This window comes from Scleropages formosus, chromosome 20 (assembly GCF_900964775.1).
Source record: "Scleropages formosus chromosome 20, fSclFor1.1, whole genome shotgun sequence".
Classification (NCBI taxonomy): Eukaryota; Metazoa; Chordata; class Actinopteri; order Osteoglossiformes; family Osteoglossidae; genus Scleropages; species Scleropages formosus.
The window spans coordinates 18,745,224-18,769,663 of record NC_041825.1 but is presented as its reverse complement, the minus strand read 5'-3'; the positions used below and the strand labels follow the sequence as shown (position 1 = coordinate 18,769,663).

General features: G+C 52.8%; 1 protein-coding gene across 4 annotated transcripts; it reads left to right on the top strand.

The window, feature by feature from the left end:
• Positions 1-420: 420 nt before the first annotated feature.
• On the top strand, positions 421-23,635 carry ube2o (ubiquitin-conjugating enzyme E2O). 4 transcript variants are annotated; one of them, XM_029247038.1, is made up of 21 exons: positions 889-907; positions 1,018-1,126; positions 1,181-1,568; positions 12,418-12,477; positions 12,636-12,746; positions 12,948-13,045; positions 13,142-13,205; positions 13,814-13,957; positions 14,065-14,174; positions 14,364-14,514; positions 14,602-14,704; positions 15,014-15,344; positions 16,547-16,701; positions 17,103-17,215; positions 18,771-18,902; positions 19,417-19,506; positions 19,849-20,563; positions 20,781-20,917; positions 21,100-21,303; positions 21,489-21,546; positions 22,281-23,635. In XM_029247038.1, exons 2-21 carry the CDS (start codon positions 1,023-1,025, stop codon positions 22,991-22,993), a joined length of 3,981 nt encoding a protein of 1,326 aa, XP_029102871.1. In that variant the 5' UTR covers positions 889-907; positions 1,018-1,022; the 3' UTR covers positions 22,994-23,635. The 4 variants fall into 4 exon arrangements, with proteins under 4 accessions (XP_029102870.1, XP_029102871.1, XP_029102869.1 ...); XM_029247037.1 differs by lacking the exon at positions 889-907 and adding an exon at positions 421-534 and having other exon boundaries at positions 1,018-1,568; XM_029247036.1 differs by having other exon boundaries at positions 1,018-1,568.
• The last annotated feature ends 805 nt before the right edge of the window (positions 23,636-24,440 follow it).

The following is a 24,440-nucleotide window of genomic DNA, read 5'->3' as shown; positions in this document are numbered from 1 at the left end:
ACAGGGCATAAGGCCAGAGGGGGGGGGACACACTCAGGACGGGACACCAGTCCATCGCAAGGCACCCCAAGCGGGACTCGAACCCCAGACCCACTGAAGAGCAGGACCCGGTCCAACCCACTGCGCCACCGCACCCCCGCGCCCCCATCTAAGCCACACCAATAAAATCTTAATAACAATATATTAACATTAACGATATCCCTGATTTATTTACTGGTCAGGTAGAAGAAATACTGGGAAACTTTTGCACAAAAATTAAAAAATAGTTTTAAAATTATTCCTAACACAACCTTGTACTCTCGACTCCCTCCTATTCGGCCGCACTAGCTGAATGAACGATGTGCAACGGTCCTCATCTTCCTGCCACTTTCAGCTGTGTTCAGCAACACTTTGGTTTCCATGGCAACAGGACGCCTCTTCCTACTGGCTATAAGAATCGCCACCTCTCCTGAACAGCCCACACACCAGCTGTAAGGTTGTCCCATAGTGCCGCGGTGCTTGGGTACGCTTTACTGACGTCTATCGGCTCGGCAGGTAAACACGTGTCACGTTCGCTCCGCTACCTACAGTAATTTTAGAGAATAGAAACGTGAAGAAAATATGAATTTGGGGGGGGGAACCAAGGAGCAAGTATGTACACATACTCGTGTAACAACATGTAACACACAGACATATATTATATATATGGTGACAATATACATAGGCTGAGTGTTAGTACCAGCTACGGATACGACTGTAGCACAGGTACTACGGCCATTTACTGCCATTTACTGCCCTTTATTGCCCGTTACACTGTTATCCGGCGCACCCACGATGGGTGTCGCGGTTCCTGCTCTGCCTGCGCTCACTCGCAGCCTCTTCTCTCTCAGCTTTTGAATGTCTGTGACGTTGACGGGCCACGCAGTGTGTACGTGATGACGTCAGCACGTGCGGCTCTCTGCCCGCCGATTTTCTCTTTCTTTTTTTTTCGGTGCTTTCCACCCCCCCTCACTCTTTCCCACCGTTCCCTGACAACAGCAGCGATGGCGGAGCCCCCATCCTCGGGAGCGGGCACGACAGCCGACGCGCCGTGCTCGTCCGCAGCCGCAGCCGCAGCCGCAGCTCCAGCTCCAGCTCCAGCTCCAGCTCCAGCTCCAGCTCCAGCTCCAGCTCCAGCTCCAGCTCCAGCCCCAGCCCCAGCCCCAGCCCTAGCCCTGTCCCCGTCCCCGGCGGTGAGCCCGGGCTCCGAGCCTCCCTCCATGGCGCTCTCTCCCTCCGCAGGCGGCTCCCAGCGGCTGCTCTTCTCCCACGACCTGGTGTCCGGGCGGTACCGCGGCTCGGTCCGTTTCGGCCTGGTCAGGATGATCCACGGAGAGGAGGATTTCGACTCCGATTCGGACATCGACGGTGACGGCGGTGGAGGAGGCGGCGGCGGCGGCGGAGGAGGCGGAGGAGGAGGAGGCGGTGTTCACGGCAACTCGGACACGGAGAGCGGCGCGGCGGACGGCAGGGCTCGGCCCCTGGGACGGGGATACGTTCGGGTGCAGTGGTACCCGGAGGGGGGCAAGCAGGACATCCGAGAAACGAAGGTAAAACGGCGGGCCGTGAGCGAGAGAAGCTGCTGAGACTCAGTCTGTCACTGTGTGTGTGAGTGTGTGTTTGTGTGAGATTTGTTGTTCCGTTCCTGCCCCACCTGCGCGACGATGATGATGTGGATGCGCCTCGAACACGATGGAAGCGCGAAGCGGTTACACTCCTGACGGGGTCCGACTGAGCGGCGTGGCGTGGCGTGGGCAGGAAGCGAGGTGATCGCAATAGACACGCCTTAATGTTTGTGCACAAGAGAAGAGAAGTGAGTAAAACGAGCGAAACGACGGATGCTGGACGGCACCCGCTGTGCGTGGTGTGTGTGTGTGTGTGTGTGTGTGTGTGTGTGTGTGTTTCTGTGTGTGTGTGTTCGCTCGTTCGCGAGTCGTGGATTGCATCAGACCGCGGGTGGACGTGTCCCGCAGCCCCGCAGCCCCCCACCCCGACCGCCGCATCGCATCGCATCGCGTCGCATGTCCACGCTGACGCGCGCGTGTCTGGCCTTCAGCCGGCTTTACTCGGTTTACACGGTTTACTCGGCCGTGGCGTGGAGCCCTTAACCGTGATCAGGTGGAGTGGGAGCGGAGGAGACACTGCGGCCCTTTTCTCCAGCCCTCACCTCCTCCTTCTGAACTCTCTTTTGTTGTCACCTCTAGAAAATTCAGGGTTTCATTGGTGGGGGGGCAAACAAACCAAACAAGATTTGGACAGTTTAAATGGAGGCCAGTGCGGTGAGGAGGAGGAGGCCTTGGCTCCTTGTCGGCGTGGCCTGATGGGAGAACAATGAGCTGGAGCCTCCCCGAGAGCATTGATCGCACCTCTAGCTCGCACCTCTCCGTTGGACCTTTGTTCAGACGCGCCGGGTGCTGACGCTTCGCCGCTGTACTGCAGCGCAACGCAGAGAGGACAAAGGGCCCCCTTCCAGAAGACGCTCTTTAAAACGCGTCGTTTGTGCCTTTTTGGCGACCGGGAAACGTTCCGGGTCGCTCGCGTTTCCGCAAGGCTTTTGTGTCCGTCCTCTGTCCGGGGTTCGGGTTCCGTCAATCGCGGGCCCGTTTCGGAAACCCGTCTTTCGCGGGTCAGGCCGGCGGTACCGTGTTGCGAATGCAGAACCGTCATCAGTGTCCTATTGCTCTTGGTGAGTGTGTATGTACACACACACGCACGCGCACACGTGCACTTGGAGACGTGGACCAAGAAGCATCCCACTTAAGGATGGAGCCCGCTGTAGGGCCTTTGAACTGCTCTCTCGCTTAACTTGCTCCCGAAAAATTTTAAAGCTCTTTCACGTGAGCCTTTTTTTTTTCCTTGCGAGCTGTGCGTGTCGCTTCGAATAGAAACATCTTGTCGACCCAGTAAAATAAAAAAAACCCGCGGCATTTTCTGAGATATCTGCGTTTGTTCGCCGACGAGTCCGGTGAGTTTATTTTAAAAGGCGTTTCCCTAAAAGATAAATTCCTTCGTTTACTTTCCGGAACCTTTACGTTCGTTACATTAAGTAGTTTGTGTGAACGCTGGGATGAATATTTTTCTTGGTAAAGTTGTTTATTTAATCTCTGCAGCTCCTTAGAATAAATGGATGACCGGATTTCCTCCGGGTTTGCACGTCACAATCGTCCCTTGTCGGATACGTCCCGGAAGGCTGCGGTCGCCTGCTCCCGCTCTGCGCTGCGTTGCGGAGTTTTGTTCGGTTCCTCGCGTTTCACCTCCGAACTCCGACTGTACACCCGCGGCCCACGTGAGACCGGCTGGCCTGTTTGGAGCGGTTCGAATGGACGTCGCAGGCGCGTCTGGTGCGGTACGATGATTCCGTCGTTTCGCACCTTGACGGAGCTGCGGCTCGGCGTTGGCGGCGAAGGCCGACCTGCGCTTCTCGGCGAGCCGCTCCATCGTCAGCCTTGTTCCCGAGACAACTGAGCGAACGGCGATCCCTGCTGTCCCAGCCTTTCAGGAATTCCCTAAAACTTGAACCTTTTGTCCTCCTGCAATTTTTTTTGTTGTCCGACCTTTGTTATTCTAAAGTAGGTGGCCTACATGTGACTCGTCGCTCTTGGCAAGACCTCGCTCCGTTGATACACGTTAGAGCGGAGGAGAGATCTTTCTTTTTAGCCCTCCTGCAGAACGGAACGGAGGCCTTTTCGGTTATCTTTTCTCGCTGACGATCTCCGTTTGGAGAAGCGCGCTGTCCCCGGTGAGGATTTGACCCCATGCGCTCTAGAGGGTGTCCCAGCGAGCGGTGGGAAGACGGAGCTCGTGTTCCCAGCCTGCGGATGGGGGTGGTGTCGCAGCCCCTGTCTCTGCACCGCAGTGCGCCGGACCGCAGGGCTCAGCAGGTGGGGACGGTGCCGAGGGCGTGGCGGGTTATGCCTCCCCTCCCCCGGCTCGCGCCCCGCTCCCGGACAGAGCCGTCACCCTGCAGGAGCCGCGTCCGCTTCGATCCCCGTGTGGACGATGGGTCAAACGCTAATTGCTGGGTTCATCAGAGGGCGGCGCCGGCTGCCGAAAGTGACGGCGCTCGCCGGGGCAGATGGTAGCTATGCTAATGAAGTCTTTTTGTCCTTGGTAAGTGATGGACGCTCCCGCGTTCCCTCCCCTCTCTGTCGGCACTCTTTTTTTCGCACAGTCATGTCCACTTTGTTCTCCCGGTGTTGTGCGCATCCAGCTGGTGAGTGCTGGAGGCCAGTTACTCTGTCTGTTTGTTTGGTGCCGAGCTCTGGAGATTCTCCCGCTGGTTTCCCGCTCTTGCGGCAGAGTGATGTTTGCAGCGACCCCTTTTGTGAACGCAACCCCCCCCCCCGCACGCTTGCTCGTCGGGGGTGCGAAATGCTCGGAGCCCCGCGGTAGGAAGGCGTTGCCCGGGCCTCGCGTTCTGCTGACGTGACGCGATGTGGTGTCGGTTCGCTGCTGTTGAAAAGGCTCCTTCTGCCGTTCTGCTCCGTCATCTGCCTGTCCAGGCCCCCGCCGCCTCTGACCGATGAGAGGGCGGATGGGTAGACCGCGGCCGAGGGTCGGGGTCCCAGCACGCGGTGGCTTGGATCCATCGCGTCTCTGTCCCATCCATCTGCCCTGACTGCTCCCCCAGCTGGCATGCACCCCCCTCTCGGCCCACAATGTTGGCAAACTTGATGGTCGCTCCAAACAATAGTCAGCACTACACCGTGTGCAGTCGATCACGTAAATGACGGTGTTAACATAGTGGCCAAACGTGAGGCGCTGGCGTCTCACGAATGGTGCGTGCGATTATCGGCTCCTCTGATCCTCCCTCCCGCTCGTTTATTGTCGCTCCGGAAGACCTGAGATTTCCTATATTAGCTCTCTGAACCTTGTCGCTCTCAGCGCTGTGTTTTGACTGAGCAGCAGTTGACGTAGTGGTTAGAGCGGCTGCCTTACATGTGAAAGACCTGGCCTCGAGTCCCACCTGCTGCTCTAGTGCCCTTGATTGAGGTTCTTACCAAAAAAACTACTCCAGTAAAAATTCCCAAGCTGTATAAATGGGTGAATAATTGTTTACATTTATTTATTTAGCAGATGCTTTTCCCCAAAGCGACTTACAATGAACTCTATGTAGTGTTATCAGCCCGCACACCTTATTCACCAAGGTGACTTACACTGCTAGATGCACTACTTACAATGGGTCACTCATCCATACATCAGCGGAACACACTCTCTCTCTGTCACTCGCACACCACTGGTGAACCTGAACAGCATGTCTTTGGAGTGTGGGAGGAAACCAGAGCACCTGGAGGAAACCCATGCAGAAATGGGGAGAACATGCAAACGCCGCACAGATTGAGTGGGGATCGAACCCGTGTCCTCTTGCACAACCCAGGCACCGTGAAGACAGCAGCGGTACTCGCTGTGCCACCGTGCTGCCCGTAATGGTAGCCGCTTAACACTAAATCGCTAAAAGGAAAAAAAATAACTCGGTGAAGGCGCAGGCTTTAAGAAATGCGTGCTGCGTCGCTGGTGCACCTGTACCACGGTGTTGCTGTGTTTGTGTCGCCTGGCTAATAACCTGTGTAAACGATGCCGCGTGGAGCTGCAGGTGCTCCAGACTGTAACCGGAGACCGTCTGCGCCGCAGACGGTGTAAAGGGAGAAGCTCGCGGGGGGTGGGTCGGATGAGAGGGCCCACTGCCGTTTCGCTGTCGTTGCGAGTCTCTAAGCCTGGTGCGCTCTCTGGATCTTCTGTCCAAGAGCTGGGAGTCGCGCTGGGATCAAGAGCGGGGAATAGAGGGTCGAGCTTGCGGCTCGTGTTGAGTCAGACCTGCCGGGGTCGTAGCTGGAAGGTGAAGGTCAGAACGGAGTGGGGAGAAGATGGGGAGCTCTCCTGCAGTCCACGCGCTTTCGGGCAGCGCAGCTCGTAGCTCTTAGCTCTTCCCTCCGTCCTAGATGACTTAGCGCGATGATGCAAACCGGTGATGTAATAAGGAAATGTGCAGATGTTTCCTTCCTCAAGGTAATAGACCAGATTCTCATAAACTGATACGCAGGGGAGCGGCTCCGCTCGGCAGCCTTTGTCCTCGCGCTCCGGGGATCGCCATCGGGGAGGTGCTCTGTCCTTCGGGCCTTTTCTTCCCTCGCCGCGCCAAATCCTGAGCCGCGCTTCTCCTCTTAAAAGGCACCACGTGTTGTGGTGGTTAACCTGACAGGTGCTGTTGAAATCACAGCAGGGACTTGATGGCACGCCCTTCCTTGCGGTGTCCGCTTCTGTTAACGCGTCGCTTCGGAAACAAGTGTTGGGTAATCGATATGACTCCGAGAATAATGGCTATACTGCGGATTTTCGGTGCTGGTACAGAGATTCTCCCCCGATCTCTTAAGTGCATGATAAACATGTCAGTGGTTTAATAATGGATAAACCTTTATGCAGCTACGCATGTGACGCTCACCGGTTCATGTGATGGAACGCGACAAATTAACCGCGCTTTAGGATCACGTGTCTGCATCCGAACGCGTCCTGCTGTTGATGTGATGCGCTAATTGTATTTTTCTCTGAGATGTACGTCACTTTGGAGAAAAGCATCTGCTAAATGAATGAATGAATGAATGTAAATATAGATGGGAAGGCAAAGTACACGTCCTCATCCGCATGCGAACTCAACTGGGACCAGATGGCTGTTTGCAACCTTTGTTTGGAACTCCAAAGTCACCTTTTACCATTGAGTTAAAATCCGTAAAAGCCTAATATAGACCTTCCTAGATTTTATTCACCGGTTAGGCTCTGTAAAAGCCTCTGATACACCTACAGTGTGTTTTTAAAAAAAAAAAAAAAAACTTAAGATATAATGGAACAAGGTCATAGAAATGAAGACAGAATGAGTATATGGAGAAGAGACAAATACAATAGAAAACCTATTTTTGTTAACTTTGAACTATATTAAAATTACAGCTAATTCGATATTTACTGAAAATAGAACCAATCCTGATGGACTAATTCATCCCGTTAGGATACACTGTTAGTCATCTGAACACTTTTAACTTCACCTCTGTTTTGATCATCATAATAGTAATATTGACAGTATGCTTCTCCTTACTGGCACTTTTTAAAAAAAAAAAAAAAAAAAACCCCAAAAAACAAAAACCTTGACTATCAGATACGAGCTTTATTCACAGTGGAAGCTACGTGAATTGGGGCGGTCCCACGCACCTTTTTGGACTCTTCTGCACTTTACCGCCGTCTCTAGGCTCGGAGGACAGACCTGGGGCTCTTGTGCCGCTGTTAACGGAAAGAGAACGAACGGATGGAGAGAAGACGCCGTTCAGAATACGTGAGCGGTGTGCGTCTTCGAAAAGTCGTAACTCGACTGTGCGAAACCCCGGGAGCCAACGCGGTGATTGGGGCCGTGTTGCGCGCTTGCGGATCCGTGTTCCCTGCGGCCCGGGAAGGCCATTAGTAGCGGGTGACCGTAGCGGCGTGGGTCCCGCCACGAAGGTAGGGGCGCAGTTGACCGGTCGAGCTGCTGTCTCTGTACCTCAATTCGCCGAACAAGCAGGGTGAGTAATCGTATTAATTTGTGCTCAAAATCGAAGCCCCTGCGACTTCTCCTTTGTATCTTTTATTGCAGAATACTTTTTCTACACTTTTGCGACACCTTGGGCCAGTGTTTCAAAGGCTGTGTCCCGGCCTCATTCTGCTCCCGAAAACCTCGCATCCCCACGGTGCAAAATCCCAGGATCGCCAGCGGGACGCCGGAAAGAGCGGAATCCGACCCCGGGCCGCACGCGTTCGCATTCCTTTGCGGCGCTGGGGACGCGTTCCGCTCCCAGTTGTGCTGACTGGCACGCGCCATTAGCTGGTATCTGCCGGATGGCTTAACGAAGGGCTCGTCGGTGGAAAGGCTTCCCCTGCTTTGGAGGCCCTCTGCCGAGTGCCACAGTGTACCTCCGCAGGGCAGCGCGGCGAGCGTTCGTACCCTTCCGGAGCCCCTCCACCCTCTGTGGCGTTTAATTATTAAGCCCGGTGTTGAACAGCGTGTCGCTCCTATTGATTTTGCTATAAGTATCTGCATGCCGTGTGCCCTGCAGTCGCTGCGTACAGGAGCCCTTCGCTCGTCTCCGACCCGTCTCCTGGATGCTCCTGCGCTGCCCTCGGCCGCCAGAGTCGGCGCGTTGAAAGATTAGAGGAACATGGTTATCGATCGAGTTGTTTTGTTCCGGTGCCCTGGCAGGGGTGGAATAAGGTGGTGCGGGGGTGGTTAGGGTTGCGGTGCACGCGGTGCACGCGTTGCCGGACCGGAGGGTGCTGCAGGAGCCTTGCGCGAGCCACACCGCGGGCCTCTTGGGGGATGGCCACACCCTCTTTGGGGGAGGGGCTAAAGAAGAAATGGCAAAATTTACAGCCAAAGTACCTGTACCTTAGTACCTGTCCTTGTTCTTATAGCCAGTTTGTTGATTATTTGTGCTTTATTGTGTGGTGTGATTCAAGTAATGGTGAACCAAATTGTCACCGGAGGACTCATTGGCATACATTGTCCAGTTAGGTATTTTTTCCATTAATACGTAGAATCTAGCTGACACTTTTGTCCAAGGTGACTTGGTGGCAGATATAGTACGGTGAACTCCCTGCAATCATCAATACAGATTTGACAGTTTATGTGAAACGCATGTCTTTGGGCTCACTCCCCCCCCCCCGATAATGAGTTAAATGGAATTTGTGGCGTTCCTGCTAGTCTAGAAGGACCTTTCCAAATGTTCGTTAAAATGAATGACGGTGCATTCATTATTTCTCTTAAAGCTATTCCGGTGATCGCTCAAGTGTTGTTACATTTTCAGTGACTTATTTGGCTTAAGCTGTTTGCACAGGGTGGGGGGCACGGTGGTGCAGTGGGTTGGACCGGGTCCTGCTCTCCGGTGGATCTGGGGTTCGAGTCCCGCTTGGGGTGCCTTGCAACGGACTGGCGTCCCGTCCTGGGTGCGTCCCCTCCCCCTCCGGCCTTACGCCCTGTGTTGACGGGTTGGCTCCGGTTCCCCGCGACCCCTTATGGGACAAGCGGTTCACATGGTGTGTGTGTGTTTGCACAGGTTCTTGACTTTTTAAGGTGCATTAAGTCCAAATGGTACTGTGTGCCAGTTCATTCAGTTTTGCACAAGTTTCAGTAAAGGTGCCATGCGGGTAGGTGAGAAACGCACAAGAGATCAGTTAAAGACGGCGCTGCCGGTAACGCTGGATGATGGACGATGCGCTGTCCCTACAATATTGATCTTCCACCAGCCTGTCAGGGCAGGATCGTGCCGTCTCTCACGCGTACCATAGCGCTGAGCCCAGACGTGGGGCCCCAGGAGCGGCAGGCTGTGGGGGAGAAGACCGACTGCAATTTGTTGCTGCAGTGCCTGCAACTTGATCCTGTGTCTCTTTCTTTCTCTCAACAAGAGACGTGCACTATTTATAGGAGCTTTTACAGAGGCTTAGCAACAGTGCGACGCGGTCTGGGCTCTCGGTCGTCATGGTCTTTAGATGCCGAAGGTAGACTGGTCCCGGGCGCGGCGGTGCTCCCGTCTCCCGGGGTCAGGGCGATCGGTGGCCGCGGGTGCCGGCGAAGCCGAGGAGCGCGTGGCCGTCCGCGAGCCGCCGCTTTTGTGTCAAATCGAGGGGTCCGTCGGCCCTGCGTGATCGGGGTACGAGAGACGGCTTTTTACCCTGCCGGGCAGCACGCAATTGCCCCTGCCCTTACGGGAGAAGATGCGGGCAGACCTCTGGCCTTTTAGAGAGCCCAGGACCAACTTGAGTGCAGAAATGAGGATTATTTCAGTTGGGATGCCAGGAAATGGCCTGGGCTACGAAGGGCTGGACATTGATTTTTCTTTTTCTTTTTTTTTTTTTTGGACTACTCAGCAGTGAAACACCGATGCCCGTCTATATATCTGTACCTGATTTAAAAAAAGAAAGGGTTCATGTGCACAGCCTTGTTGCGACCTCCGATGACTTTCAACACGAGGATTAATTCGTTATCGCAGCCTCGCCTTTGTCTCCTTGCTTCGGCGCTCCGGCGGGACACGATGCGCCCGTCACCTGCAGTTAAATGCGCCGCATCTCCTAATGCTGCCGTTGCGGCGCCAGCTAAAACAATAAAATGGATAACGCAAGGTTCCCGTTACCCGTTTGTCTGTCCCACTGTGATCACGTGGCCGGTGGGGATGTGTCCTCTGAGCGTTGCTAGGCGTGCGCGAAGCGTGTCTGTCGGGGAGACGTACAGTACGTGGTAAAATTGGGCTCCTCGCATCCCTTGAGCTCCCTGTCATCACTCGTCTTTCAGAGCGCTGCGTTTCTTACGCCCCGCCGCACCTCGGGGCCTTGTTAGCGGGGCTCGGGGACACGGGGACGAGCGAGGCCTTACGGACGGCGAGGCCGGATGACTGGCCGGCTCTTCCCGGACCTGGGCGCTTTCCACCAATTATCTTTGGTCCGCGTTCCTCATCTTTAACGTCGACTTTCTTGATGACGCTTCGGTGAGGAGTAGCAGGCGCTGCGGCTTGTTTTGTGCCGAGAACGAAGTGGAGTTTCCTTTGCAGTAGCTCCACCGGTCCTACCGTCGAACGCTTGAGTCCTGTCCAAGTTGGGGGAAAATACCCTGTTTTGAGGAAGCCTGCGTATGGTGCTTTGGCATGGGATGGAGTTGGAAGAGCTCAGCCAGATCTCCCTGGAACTGCGATGTGTAATAAGGGCGCAAGTGTGTCGCTTGTAAAGTGTGCTACTGCCTGGCCAGCAGGGGGCGTAGTGGTTCAAATCCTCTTCCTTCTGCAGTACCCTTAAGGTAACACAGTAACACTTATCCCACTGTACAAATGGGTAAATCAGTCAGTAACTGTACACAAACTTAATGTTGTGAGTCGCTTTGGCACGGCATCAGCGAAATGAGTTAATGTTTAATATTGGATCAATATTTAATCTTCTATTCTACATATATTTTGCTATTATCTACGACAGCTGTGTTTTCTGTCCCCTTCCTCCTGTCAGCTCCTGGCTAAGAGAGGAGAAGGAGCAAAGGAAAATGAGCGGGGGGAAGAAAACAGAATTGTTTTGTGCTGAGCAGGGCCTCTCGGTGGTGCTTCTGCTTGACGCCGTTTGACGCGGTCTGCGAAGCCGCTTCGTCCCAGAGAGTCGTCTCCGCGCGGTGGGCGTCGGACGCGCTGCTGCCGATTTCCTCCCGTTCGTGCGTCTCGGGCTGACCGGCGAATAAGATTTAAAAAGAAGCGTTTTATGGAGCGCTCCTAAGCGTCGTGCGCGCATCTGCGTCGCCTCGGACGGCACGAGCCCTTAATGGGATTTCCGCACGCGTAATCTGTTTAGAACCGCTGCTTTATCGCAGACTGAGCGCCTCTTTATTATCGTAGAGCGACTTAAGGGTGGAATATACTGCTGTCGTCACTCACCTAGCACTGAGAGAATGCAGGTTAAATAACGGTAACGGTTCACGTGGTGGGTCTGTGCGGTGACCCTTGTTCGGTGAGGTTTGGTCTCCGGATAAGCGCTTTTACGCACTTAAGAGGTGGTATTGATTGTAGAAAGTGTGCTGGAAGACAAACTGTTGAACTTTGTGTGCTTCAATATTTTTTTTTTTTTTTTTTTTTTTAATGGTAGTTTGTTAGGCTGTACTGAGTGAGAACGTTTTTTTTTCTTCATTTCTACTTATTTTACACTTGGAGTTCACTATAAACATGTGACTTTTTTTTTTTTTTTTTTTTTTTTCTTCAAACTTTATTAAATAAAGTTTGATCAATAATAATAATACACACAACCAAAACAATACATTAAAAATCCACAATCAGACAAACCCAACACCATTTTCCTACAGTTGGTCAACAAAATTACTAAGCAACCGTTACATAAAATACATCGTCAAGACAAAGTATTTCCCATAACAATCCCCTTTCTGGCTTCAAAAAAATACAACTGACCCATGTCTTCCCCACACCAACATACCCCAAAGGACTGTCCCCCAGTAGCAGCTCAACCGAAGTCATCATATCATATAATACATGCTTCCTTCAAAACACATGAAATACTTCTAAATTACAATATAAAACTTGGTCATACCCCTAAAAACAGACAAATAAATGAGTAATCATCAGTATAAACATGTGACACACTTTGCGCAGAGCCCATGGCAGATTAATTAAAATTCCCACGCACCGCTGCAGATGTGCAGAGCCGAGACGGCGGAACCGAGTCTCGCGGTCGGGGTGGCGCTGCGGGGGCTCCGGCTTTTCTCGGAGGCGACGAGGCGGGCCGATAGCCGCCGCCGCCTCCCGAGAGCGGTCTCCGGACACGCGGGCGCCGGACCTCCGGCGACCTGCCCCAAAGCTTACCGTCCTGCTGCGATGTTCATGGCTTTTTCTCTTTCTGTTTCAGCTGAAACTGGAAGACCGCTCCATCGTGCCCCGGGACATTGTGCGGCGTATGAATGGAAACGTACGTCCCCGTCTTTACGGTCCTGGGCTTTTGAAGTCCATTAAAATTGCGGCGCTTCAAACTGTCTACATGAGTGCTGTTTTATTTAAAACATACACATGGATAGCGGAGGGGGAGGGTGTATAATTACAAACGTTTGCGTGTGTGTTCGGCACCAGGACAACCAGTGCGGTACGGTGATCGATATCAACATTGAGTGTGCGGTCAAGTTGGTGGGAACCAACTGTGTCCTTTACCCCGTCAACAGCAGAGACCTGCAGCACATCTGGGTGAGAAGCAGCTCCTGAACACCCTTGTCCGTTGGCATTCTCTATCCGAACATCCCTTTCTTACATAAGTATCTTCTAACCCTAACCCCAGATCACTTTGAATTAACCATAGTTATTCTACTTCACATTTTGGGACATGCGAAAAGTTCTCAAGAGTGTACGAGTGCACCAAACGTCACGGTTGTGCTTCTTTGGGTTTAGTCTTTTATGTATGGAGACTATATTGCCTACGACTTCTGGCTGGGCAAAGTGTACGACCTGACCAACCACATCATCCTGAAGCTCTCCAATGGAGCCAGGTAGGGTTTTGTCTTCAACGTGGCTGTCGTGCGGAAATGGCGAGACCCCTCCTTACCGAAGCGCTCTTTGGCCATCGCTCTCTCCGTGCCACGCAGGTGTTCCATGAGTGTGGAGGACGGTGCCAAGCTGTACGACGTCTGCCCCCACGTCAGTGACTCTGTGAGTGCAGACGCCCTCTTCCTGACCCTGCAGGGTGACGTGCGTGGCTTTCACCTCCCAGCCTCGTGTACTCCTGGGGAACATGTGGAGAGAAGTGGAGTTAACCTTCACGCTTCTCGGCGAAATGTAGCCAATAGGAGTTCCGCGATGTTCCGTGCGCTCGCATGCACGAGGGTCCACTTGGAAACCTGCTCTTGGTCCAGAAACAAGTTTTTCCTTCTCGCAAAGGAACGGAGACGCTTTCCCGGACACGGCAGCGTGTCGTACAGCAGATGCTGTCTTTCTCAACATGCCGGCAGAATTATTGGTGCACGAGGCAGAGGGCAGCTATAATGAGTCAGCGTAGTGTTACAGAGCTGTTTTCTAATGGACTATTGATGTGAAGGTTTCCCCAAGCGCTTTCTAGACCTCGCAGGCTGCTGTGCTAACCGTTGAACGTGGAGCCGTAAGCAGGCTTCGTTTACCGTTAGATAAATGAGCGATGATGAATAGCCAGAATATGGTTGCAGGCGTTTTCCATTAAGGTTTGAAAAGGTATAGGCAGAGCTCCCTGCTCTCTCCCATGTCACTCGAGAGGTAATTGATGGTGTTTTTGCTGTTCGCCTTAGGGGCTTTTCTTCGAAGAGGCCTATGGTTTCTACCCTGGCCAGGTACTGATTGGACCCTCCAAGGTGTTTTGCAATGTGCAGTGGCTTTCCGGTGTCAAGCCTGTGCTCAGTAAGAAGAGCAAGTTCAGGGTGGTCGTGGAAGAGGTGAGCACGAGCAGTGGGACGTGGGAGGGTGCTCCTCAAGACTGGCCCGTGGTTGAAGGAGCTCTTTCACATAGACCGTCTCCCGATGGTCCCTCTCTGTGCTGCAGGTCCAAGTTGTGGAGTTGAAGGTGACATGGATCACTAAGAGCTACTCGCCAAGGGGAACAGACAGCGTGTACCCACCTCCTTCCACCATCACGCAGGAGAACCTCTGCAGGTACGTGATCATCCCTCCCACGTGCCAGGTGGCCCAGTGAATGCCTGATACAAGAGATGTTTTCACAGCATGAAGTTGTCTGTAGCTCGTCTCATCTTCTGAGGCTTTATAAACTAAGTTTTAATTAAGTTCTATATATATATTCCATATAACTGCTGGTCACACTTTTTTTTTTTTTTTTGCGCGCAGAGTCAAGCGCCTTGGCTACTATGACCACACCCAGAGGCAACTGGGCGAAAGGGCCCTCTACGTCTTCCCCCAAAAAGGAGATGCCACCCGGATCACCTGTGAGGGCCCAGAGGGGGTTCCCATCCTCCCAGAGGACCCCGTTGGCAAGAAGGTGTGTCTCCCGAGCTGAAGGTAACCATCCTGCTGGCTTCTTGTGTGCAGCTGCTGTAAACTTATCCTCAATGACTTCCCCTCATAGCTGATCAAAGTGTTTAAGAAGGACATGGGTAAGAAGACAATGGAACATGCCGATGGACATGGTGCCAACCAGCAGCCAACAGAGAAGCCAGAGAGATCTGAAGGTCAGTTTTTGTTTTCTCTCCCTCCCCTTTTCTCCCCATGCTATTCTACTTTATCAGTTTTTTGTTGCATTGTAATGAAATTGTGGCTGTTTGTTGATTTATTTACCTGAGGTTTGGAGGTCACCTCTCCAAGGTGACTTTGTCTGTGTTGCGTCAACAGTTCCCGCACCCTAGTGAGAGCGCTGCTACAAGCTGCCTCAGTAATGCTGTCATGATATTTAACGTGCACGCTTGAAATTTCATATGAAGGATTTTGCAGTCATTAGGGTCAGCGCTTCTACCAGTTAGGTAGCCTTTCTATATCTGCAGGGGAGAAAAAGATGGAGTCACACCAGGAAACTGAGGCCATCCAGGACAAGGTGGAGGGTGGCTGTCTCAACAATGGACCGGTAGAGGTGGCGGGGCAGCCTGCGGAGGTCGCTACGGAGATGCCGGGTGAGCAGGATGCGATCGACGAGGCCGCGGAGGACACGGACGACACCAGCTCCATGACGTCTTCGGCCAGCTCCACGACCTCCTCGCAGAGCGGAGGGGTGGGCTCCAACCGCAAGAAGAGCATCCCCTTGTCTATCCGCAACCTGAAGAGGAAGCACAAGAAGAAAAGGACCAAGTTCTCCCGTGAGCTCAAGCCCGGAGACCGGTGAGTCGTGTTCTGCCGTCCCGTCGCTCTGTTCGGCTTTTGTCAAAACACCATTGTAGATGTGTAAGAGCAGGTGTTTGGTACTGCAACACTCACCTCTGCAAGATAGCTGGCAGTGTAGTGGTTAGAGCTGCTGCCTTTGGGGCCAAAGGTCGCAGGTTTGAATCCCACCTCTTGAACAAGGTACTTACCCTAAATTGCTCCAGTAAAATTACCCAGCTCTGTAACTGTAAGAAGCTTAACACTGTAAATCACTTTGGAGAAAAGTGTCAGCTAAACGAATACCTGTAATGTAAGACATGGAGCAGAAATTGGCGCTTACACAAACCCTACTGCCGACGTCTGGGCCAATAGGTTTTTTTTTTTTTTTTTTTCCCCCTTTTTTTAAAAAAATATATTACTTGTTCCTAAATGTTTTTTTTATTTATTTATTTATTTAACATGCTCTGTGTATCTTTACAATAGTGTTTAATTTTGATGTGCTGTATTACACTTAATATGATTACCCAGAGCAATAAGTGGAGAATGTAAATGGAGGGCTATTACAGTAAAAGAGATGGTGCATGTTACTGAGCACTTTGAAAGAAACAAAAGAAGAAAGTGTCACAAACTGCATATTCATTATTTCCATATCCTTTATCAATTGTTTGTAATAGATTGTTTTTGCTATCTTGTAATTTAATTTCAGGTATGCAATGAGTTTCTAGTAGATGATGGTAATTGTACTTCATGTGCCCTTGCTTTACCTCATTTTCCTGCTGGAACTGTCATTTTTATTCTGCATATCAGCATAATGTATCGTTTCACAGGAACTCTATAATGTGCTATGGCAGAGCTGACTTGATGATGTATAAAGAAGTGAAATACTTTACAGTCTACAGTACTATTCCCATGATGAACGTAATGCGTCTTAACGATGCAATTTCTCTACGTATTAAATGATTTTAGCCCCGAGAATCTTGTGTAGCCCGGGGAGAACTCGACACAGGACTCTTTGTCCGGATCGTTTGGATCCTTTTTTTTTATTAAATATAGCTTCCGATGATAAATCATGCATTGGGCTAAGAGCAAGCTGAGATTGTAACCTGGCGGAGGGGTGCGTCACAGCGGCGCGGGAGGCCAACGATAACTAGGCCGACGCGGGCCGTCCTCAAAGAGCCTCTGCTCTGGGTCTCATTAGTCTTCCCTCGCGTCCCGGACAGGGTGGCGGTGGAGGTGGTGTCCACGAAGACCTCGGCGGACGTCATGTGGAAGGACGGCACCGTCGAGAAGGGCATCCGTTCCAATGACCTCATCCCCATCCAGCACCTGGACAATTACGAGTTCTGCCCCGGGGACTTTGTGGTGGATAAGAGACGTAGGTGTCTTCTCCCCGTTGCTTCCAAAAGACCATGGTTGCGATGAGCAAAATACCCCGTTTCTGAATTTTGAGCACGGGAGCAACGTGGTCCCGGAGACTAATCCCGGATTAAACATTTAAGGGAAACTTTTATCCAGAATGACTTGCATCGCTTAGAAGTCTCATGCTTTTATATATTTCCGTATAGATGGGCTTTTAGCAAAGCAGCGTGAGGTAAGCGCCTTACTGTAGGGTACAGTAGCAATTCCCTTACTGGGATTTGAACTGGCAACCTTTCGCAGCCAAGTCCAGCTCTCTGATCATCACATTAGCTCTATAATGAGATCATTACAAACTTCTGTGATGAAGTAACTGTGTTTGTTTGTTTGTTTGTTTTCTCGTTCGTTCCCTTCCTCCAGCTCAAGCATTACAGGACCCCAGTGTCTATGGGGTTATCCAGTCTGGGGACCACAAAGCGAGAACCTGTGTTGTGAAGTGGGTAAAGCTCAATGCCACCAGCGATGATGTGGAGGTCAGTGAGCTTTGGGCTGCAGTCGTGTAACCGTGTGTGTGTGCGTGGGTATGCGTTCGTTCGTTCGTTCATTCATTCGTTTGTTCGTTCTGCCACCTCCTACTTCAGGTGTTTTCTGTTTCATTGGCAGTGTGCCCATGTTTGGGGCATCTTGACCTTGAACCCTCCAGTCAATGTTCTCGCTTCCTTCCAGAAGGCCACACGTGTTCACATTCGTTAGGCTGCAGCTGTCAGGTTCCACCCCAAAGTTTGCACGAGCTTATTGCCGCCCGCCTTCTATTGTTGGTGGCATTTCCATGTGGCAGTTTTCACCACTTTTGGCCAATTTCAGGTCTCCGAATTTAACGTTCTTCCCTGCTTCACATTTTTTCTTTTTTTTTTTTCTAAAAAAAAAACAAAAAAAAAAACTTGTTTCGTCCTCTAGTTGATTTGTCTACTTTTCGCTGTCGCTTAGTTTCCTGTGTCCATGAACATAAGTAGTGTGTTTCCACAGCTTTCTGCTGCTGTTCCTCTTCATTTCTGTATGGTTTCCTGATATCTGCTGAACTCCGCATCAGAAGTCAGTAACCCCCCCCCACCTTCAGTCACACCCACATCTCACACTTCATCCACACTTACACACAAAGGTGTGTACCTCCTAAGGCTCAAACATCATCCCACACACACACACCCCCCCCCCCCCATCCTGCCACAGGATGATACACTAGGATTGAAATCAGCACAGAAGTACAGTGCTGTGCAAAAGTTTTACATTATTCATTTAGCAGATGCTTTTCTCAAAAGCAACGTACATCTCATAGAAGAGACAATGTGTGCATTACATTAGCAGAAAGATATCTGCAGATGTGTGATTAAGTAAACCTACTTCGTCACGTTCCACTTGATGCACCGATGTTCATCGCTCGAGAAAGTGCATGAAACGCAGGATAGGCACTTTGGGGGGGGAGAAAAAGATGTAAAGTGAGAATGCTTCCAAAAATAATGCTCTTAATTAATAAAACTTCCTGAGTGGGGTTGCAACGGGTTTGGCCGGGTCCTGCTCTCTGGTGGGTCTGGGGTTCGAGTCCCGCTTAGGGTACCTTGCAATGGACTGGCGTTCCGTCCTGGGTGCGTCCCCTCCAGCCTTGCGCCTTGTGTTGCCGGGTTAGGCTCCGGTTCACCATGACCCCGCTTGGGATAAGCAGTTTCTGTGAGTGAGTGAGAGACACACAAAACCCTTGCTGTAATACTGTAACTTTGCACAAAAGGAATACTTGGAAATGTAAAATATGCTCTTTCCCATTCACACTAACGCAGAAGACATTAAATAACCGTCTAAAACAAATTTTTGTGAAACATCTAAGTGCCTAAGACTTTTGCACGGTACTGTATTTGCCCATATGACAGTTTTCTATATGACTTTTCTCTCCGGCTTAATTTTGTATGGGAAAGAAGTTGAGGAGTCGAAGCTGTCGTATCGCACTTTGTTGCGTATGTTTTTCCATTTGCCGTGCAGCAGCAGGCACACGTTGGCGTTTTCAGACCAGTGAACTGGGCTTCGTTCTCTGTGAACCAGGTCATTGGCGAGGAGGAGGATGTCAGCGTTTATGACATTGCGGACCACCCCGACTTCCACTTCCGTACCACCGACATCGTCATAAGGATATGGAGCTCAGACAATGGGCAGGCGGCCGACTGCGAAAACGAGGTAAAAGTCGTCTCTCGCTTGGGCGCTTTGGCGGTTTTCTCAATTATAAGCGCAGCATCCTTCAGCGCGGAGCCTCAGACTGCTGAGTCACGCCGACCGTTGTCTGTCGGGTCGTCGGAGGCCCCTTTAGCGAAGGAACACGCAAAGTGTCATCTTCTAGTTACGCCGCAACCGTTCCCTTGCGTCGTCTGACACGTTGGGTATCAGTTGAAGGTTCGGTTTGGAAGAAGTTAATTTGGAAAAGTGTCAGAACCGGCAGAGCCGAACACTGGCGGCGGCAGCAAATATAGAACAAGTGACGAGCCTGACGCAGTCATGTGGGCTGTTGAGTTAACAGCAGTGAAAATAGGTTCACGGTGGCTCCAGACAACTCAAGATCTGCCGTGTGTGTGTGTGTGTGTGTGTGTGTGTGTGAGAGAGAGAGAGAGAGAGAGACAGTTGTCAGGTGACACGCGAGAGCTTCGTCATCAGTGTTTGTTAGTGGAAACTGTCTGTTTTCCCCCCCCTCTGCCAGACGTCTGTGGGGCAGGTGTGCCGCGTGGACGTGAGCAGCAAAGTGGAGGTGGTGTGGGCCGACAACTCCAAGAGCATCGTCCTGCCTCAGGTATTCCTCACCGCCGCTGCGATGGGTGGGCTTCGCAACGGAGCTGCGCTTCGTTCAGCCGACGCTTTTTGCTCAGAGTGACTCGCGATGTTAAGCTGCCTCCGTCCGGTCACCCGTTTACGCAGATGTTCGATTTTTACTGGAGCGATGGAGGGTAAGTACCTTGCTAGGGTACGACAGCAGGAGATGGGACTTGAAGCTGCAACTTCTGACAGGAAAGGCAACGGCTTTAATCGTTACTTACCTGCTGCTGCTTTCGCTTCCGTTGAAATGTTATACAAGTTAGAAAAGGTGCTCCGGGACACCGGCGCTCACCCCATCTGTCTCGGTCCTTCCTCCCAGCACCTCTACAACGTGGAGTCGGAGATCGAGGAGACGGACTACGATTCCGTGGATGGCAGCAGCAGTGGGGCGTCATCTGAGGAGTGGGAGGATGAGAGCGACAGCTGGGTGACGGACAATGGGCCGACGGAGGAAGAGCCTCCCGGCGAAACGGCCCCCGCGCCCACGCCCACCGGCTCCGCTCCGGACGAGGGCAAACCTGCGGCCCCTTATCCCGCGACGGTGCAGGAGCTCGAGGGGGCCATCGCCACGGCCGCGCTGGCAGGAGCAGGCGGCTCTGCGGGAGGAACCTCCGGGATGGATGAAAAGGCGGGGAAGGAGGGCACGCCAAGGGGGTTCAGGGAGCTGAAGGAGGCTCTCAAGATTCTGGAGAGCCTAAAGAACATGACGGTGGAGCAGCTGTGGACAGGCTCGCCCACGTCGCCCACCGTAGAGCCGGAGAAGCCCACGAAAGAGAAGAGGTTCCTGGACGACATCAAGAAGCTGCAGGAGAACCTGAAGAAGACCCTGGACAATGTGGCCATTGTGGAGGAGGAGCGCATGGAGGCTGTGGGTGAGGTGGACAAAGAGGAGAAGCAGCTGGAGCCCCAGACGCCTGTACGTTCCGAGTGGCCCAGCGACACGCCCGTCCTCTGCCAGCAGAGTGGGGGAAAACCAGGGGTCACCTTCACCAGCGCTAAGGGAGAGGTCTTCTCCGTCCTTGAATGGGCACCGGGTGAGCGGCCTGACCGGTACCTAAAGGGAAGAGCCACGTTTCGGGAATACGGGGAACCTGTGGCTGGAATTGGCTTTCGGTTCAAAGGGGCGAATCGTCTTCTGACTGAACGCGAGCAACTGACGTGAAATGGAAATTTTTCTTATTTTGCAGTGAGAAGACGGTTCGCTCTGGTTCAAACTTTCCTGTCGTCTAATATCTGTCCTCCTTTCTGCAGACACTCATGCCTTCAAGAAAATGGAATTCCAGCCTGCAGAGGCCAAGAAGTTCTTTAGCACTGTGAGGAAAGAGATGGCTCTTCTGGCGACCTCCCTACCGGATGGCATTATGGTCAAGACTTTTGAGGACCGCATGGCAAGTTCCTCCCCTACTCTTCCTGCAAACTGTACAAAGAGTGGCACTCTTAAACCACTGCCTTGCTAGATCCTGGTGCTGAGGCCCGTATGGTGTTTGGCTTCCTGTTGCTCTGGAAGCGCTGCTGTGGTCACATGGGCTAAAGGAGGATGGTGCTAATCTCTGCCTCTTGTTTTTTCCAGGATTTGTTCTCTGCTCTCATCAAGGGTCCAACGCGCACCCCTTACGAGGATGGCCTGTTCCTCTTCGACATCCAGCTGCCCAACATCTACCCGGCGGTGCCCCCGCTCTTCCGATACCTGTCCCAGTGCAGCGGCCGCCTCAATCCCAACCTGTACGACAACGGAAAGGTGTGCGTCAGCTTGCTGGGAACGTGGATTGGCAAGGTACGGCCGCGGCCCAACGCGGCGATTCCCGTCCTCGCTGGGTGGGGAAGAGTAGCGCCGAACCCGTGCTTCCTTCTGAGCCGATGTCTCGCACCCGTGGCGGGGTACGGTGCAGGCTCCTCCAGGTAATTGCTCAGCGCGGTGCTTTTCTCAGCACCCCTGGCCTCTCTCTCCTCGATCTGCAGGGCACCGAGAGGTGGACCAGCAAATCCAGCCTCCTGCAGGTCCTCATCTCCATTCAAGGTCAGTTCGCGTCAAATGAGGGGTTTCGTCATTTTGCTATTTGCTCCTTCACCTTGTGTGACCCCTGCAGAGCTGAGGCTCTTAACAGGCCTGGTGATGCCTGCGACAGAAGGGGGCGGGACCAGTAGGGTCAACTGCTCAACTTCTCGTTTTCTGGATGTTGGCTAGATAGTTACTGAAAATCAATGGCTCTGAGGACCTGTGTTGATGTAACCTTGATGAAAGTAAAATGTGACGCTTTCAGTATTTCTGTATGATCTTATTTGAATTTTAGATCTGAGATCTGTTCAGAGTGTGTGTGTGTGTGTGTGTGCGCTTTGATGTAAGATCTGGAAGCTGGTTACGAAGTGCCTTATGAATCGGTACGTTTGCTGTTTTAGCATTGCATGAAGTACAGTGTTTTACCCCAACGTCCCCCCCACACACACGTTGAGATATTGCAAAGTACATACAATTTGCCACAACAAAATCTAAATGAAAGTGATTTTGTTTTAATCGTGCAGTTTCTCTCCCCCCCCCAGTCTTCTCAGCAGCAAGAGGAGGTCTGGAGCTCATATCGTGCTTAGAAACCAGAGTCATGCTTTAAATAATGAATAATTTATGAGCGACGATGCCCGAAAATATCGGTTCTAGCTCTCGTTCCTCCTTAAGTTTCGATTCCCGCTGGAGCGCTGCGCTCTTCCCGCTGCAGGACCCACAGCTGCTCAGAGTGTGTCGGTGTGACCGTGTTTCAGGGCTGATCCTCGTGAACGAGCCGTACTACAACGAGGCGGGCTTCGACAGCGACCGTGGCCTCCAGGAGGGCTACGAGAACAGCCGCTGCTACAACGAGATGGCCCTCATCAAGATGGTGCAGTCCATGACGCAGCTGCTGCAGCATCCCGTGGAGGTCTTCCAGCAGGAGATCTGGGAGCACTTCTCGGCCAGCGGCTGGAGGCTGGTGCACCGGCTGGAGGCCTGGCTGGAGATCAATGAGGCGGCGGAGCGAGGGGCCAGGGGACGTGCGGCGGAGCGCCCGCCATCGGCCGAGCCCCTGGAGGAGGCGACCGCGGCGACTGCGACTGCGGCGGCGGCGACGTGCCACGGGCCGGTGCACAGCAGCCCCAGCAGCCTGGAGCTGCGCGAGGAAGAGCTGGAGGATTCGGGCCTGAGCCCGTCCACCACCGTACAGCAGGAGCTGAGCCAGCACTCGGACTGCGACGGCCTCGGGGCCGAGCAGCCGGGGAGGGCCTTTCAGGACCCGGCGGGTAGCCAGCCTGCGGTCAGGCCGAAGAAGAGGAGGAAGAGCTACCGGAGCTTTCTGCCCGAGAGGAGCGGCTATCCCGACATCGGCTTCCCCCTCTTCCCCCTGTCCAAAGGCTTCGTCAAGAGCGTGCGGGGCGTCCTGCAGCACTACCGCGCCGCCCTTCTCGCCGCCGGCTTTCCCGAGCGCAGAGAGGACAAGTAGCCCTCCGCCCCCTTGCCCGAGCTCCGCCCTGCTGCCCACATCGTCCGCCCTCCACCTCACCGCTGTCACACCAGTGTTTTCCAGCAGCGTCCTGCCCCCTCCCGCAGGTAACCTCGAGGCACCTGGCCAGGGAGAACGATTGTTGTTTACTTTATTTTCTTTTATCGTTTTCGTAAAGATGCAGGGTGCACATATTATTATATCTGCTCCATTTCATCGGTAGCCAAGCAGAGTTGAGATGTGAATGCGCTTTCCTCCCATTTCGGGGGCCGCTGCCAGTCCTGCCCTGTCCCCCTGAAAACCCATGGAAACTCTGATCACTCAGGGAGACTCGGACACAGAGCACGTGCCTTGATGGACGGGCATCCGGAGCACGCTTTTAGCGGAGGGACGGATGGATGGACGGACGGAGGGAGGGTCGGACGGGGGGGGCTCGCCAGCTCAAACGTGACGCGGGCCCGTGCCAAACGGCTCATGGACGGCCGGGCCGAGCCGGGCTCGGTGTGGCTAGGGGGTCCCATAGAAGAGGTCCTCGCCTGGACGGAGGAGCTAGTGTCACCTGCGGCATCCGTGCTGCTACACTGTCCCCGCCCCCTTTTTTTTTTTTTTTTTTTTTTCTCTTTCCCCTCCCCTCCCCTCCCCTCCCCTCCCCTCCCCGTTTAGTTCAGTGGCAGGTGCAGGAACCACTACGCTTCCTTTCAGCTGTCTGCGTTCCCTGCGCCTCGCCACGACCTTGTGGTTTTCCCCAACTGCGAAGAAGGTCATCCGTCATGCCGTGTCCCAGCTAGGATGTCTTCGCAGCGACCACACAACGCATCGCTCAGACTTCGGGAGCGCCCAGCTTGTCTCTTGACCCCGGGTTCAAGGACAAGCCCTCCCATGTTCGCACCGTGACTCGACCGCCGCGTTTCATTTTTTTGGTCAGCCTTGGTTGTGTGCTCCTTAACCACCTTCCAGTTCACTCAGCGAGCAATCTAATTAAAAATGACCAGTCATATGTAAGCATCTGAGACTTTCTGAAATTGCTGGTTGCGGGTTCCTGCTTCCAATGGTTAAGAAGGGGGGAAAAAAAAAAATGCTGTAAATCTCACGTTGATCCTTCCTTTTGAGTTTCAAATCTGTTGCCGTAAAAGTCACACAAATGCACACAGACACGCCTCAAAAAAAAAAAAAAAAACGACAGAGGAGTTTTCAGACAACGTGATCTGTGGTGATTCACATGGAGTTGGAGAACTGTGGATAATTAGGGTTAACTATGTTCGACGGGTGGGGTAAGGTTAAACAAGTCGGGAATGTTCTACAACGGGGAGGCTCGCGGCGTCTTTAATCGATCGGAAGCTGTAGGTGAAGCGGAACACTCGGCAAAACTTTGAGGGAGGAATTTTTATTTTAAGACGGAGGATTGGGCAGTCGGTCTGGTTCCGTGCGACTCCGGACCGCAGACTTC

What these genes read in the sequence shown, in the direction of transcription:
- ube2o (XM_029247037.1), top strand. Translation starts at nt 1,023, where the DNA reads ATGGCGGAGCCCCCATCCTCGGGAGCGGGCACGACAGCCGACGCGCCG. An exon ending in GCCCCCACGTCAGTGACTCT is followed by an intron (nt 13,206 to 13,813) that starts GTGAGTGCAGAC and finishes TGTTCGCCTTAG; the next exon opens with GGGCTTTTCTTCGAAGAGGC. An exon ending in CGGCCGACTGCGAAAACGAG is followed by an intron (nt 18,903 to 19,416) that starts GTAAAAGTCGTC and finishes CCCCTCTGCCAG; the next exon opens with ACGTCTGTGGGGCAGGTGTG.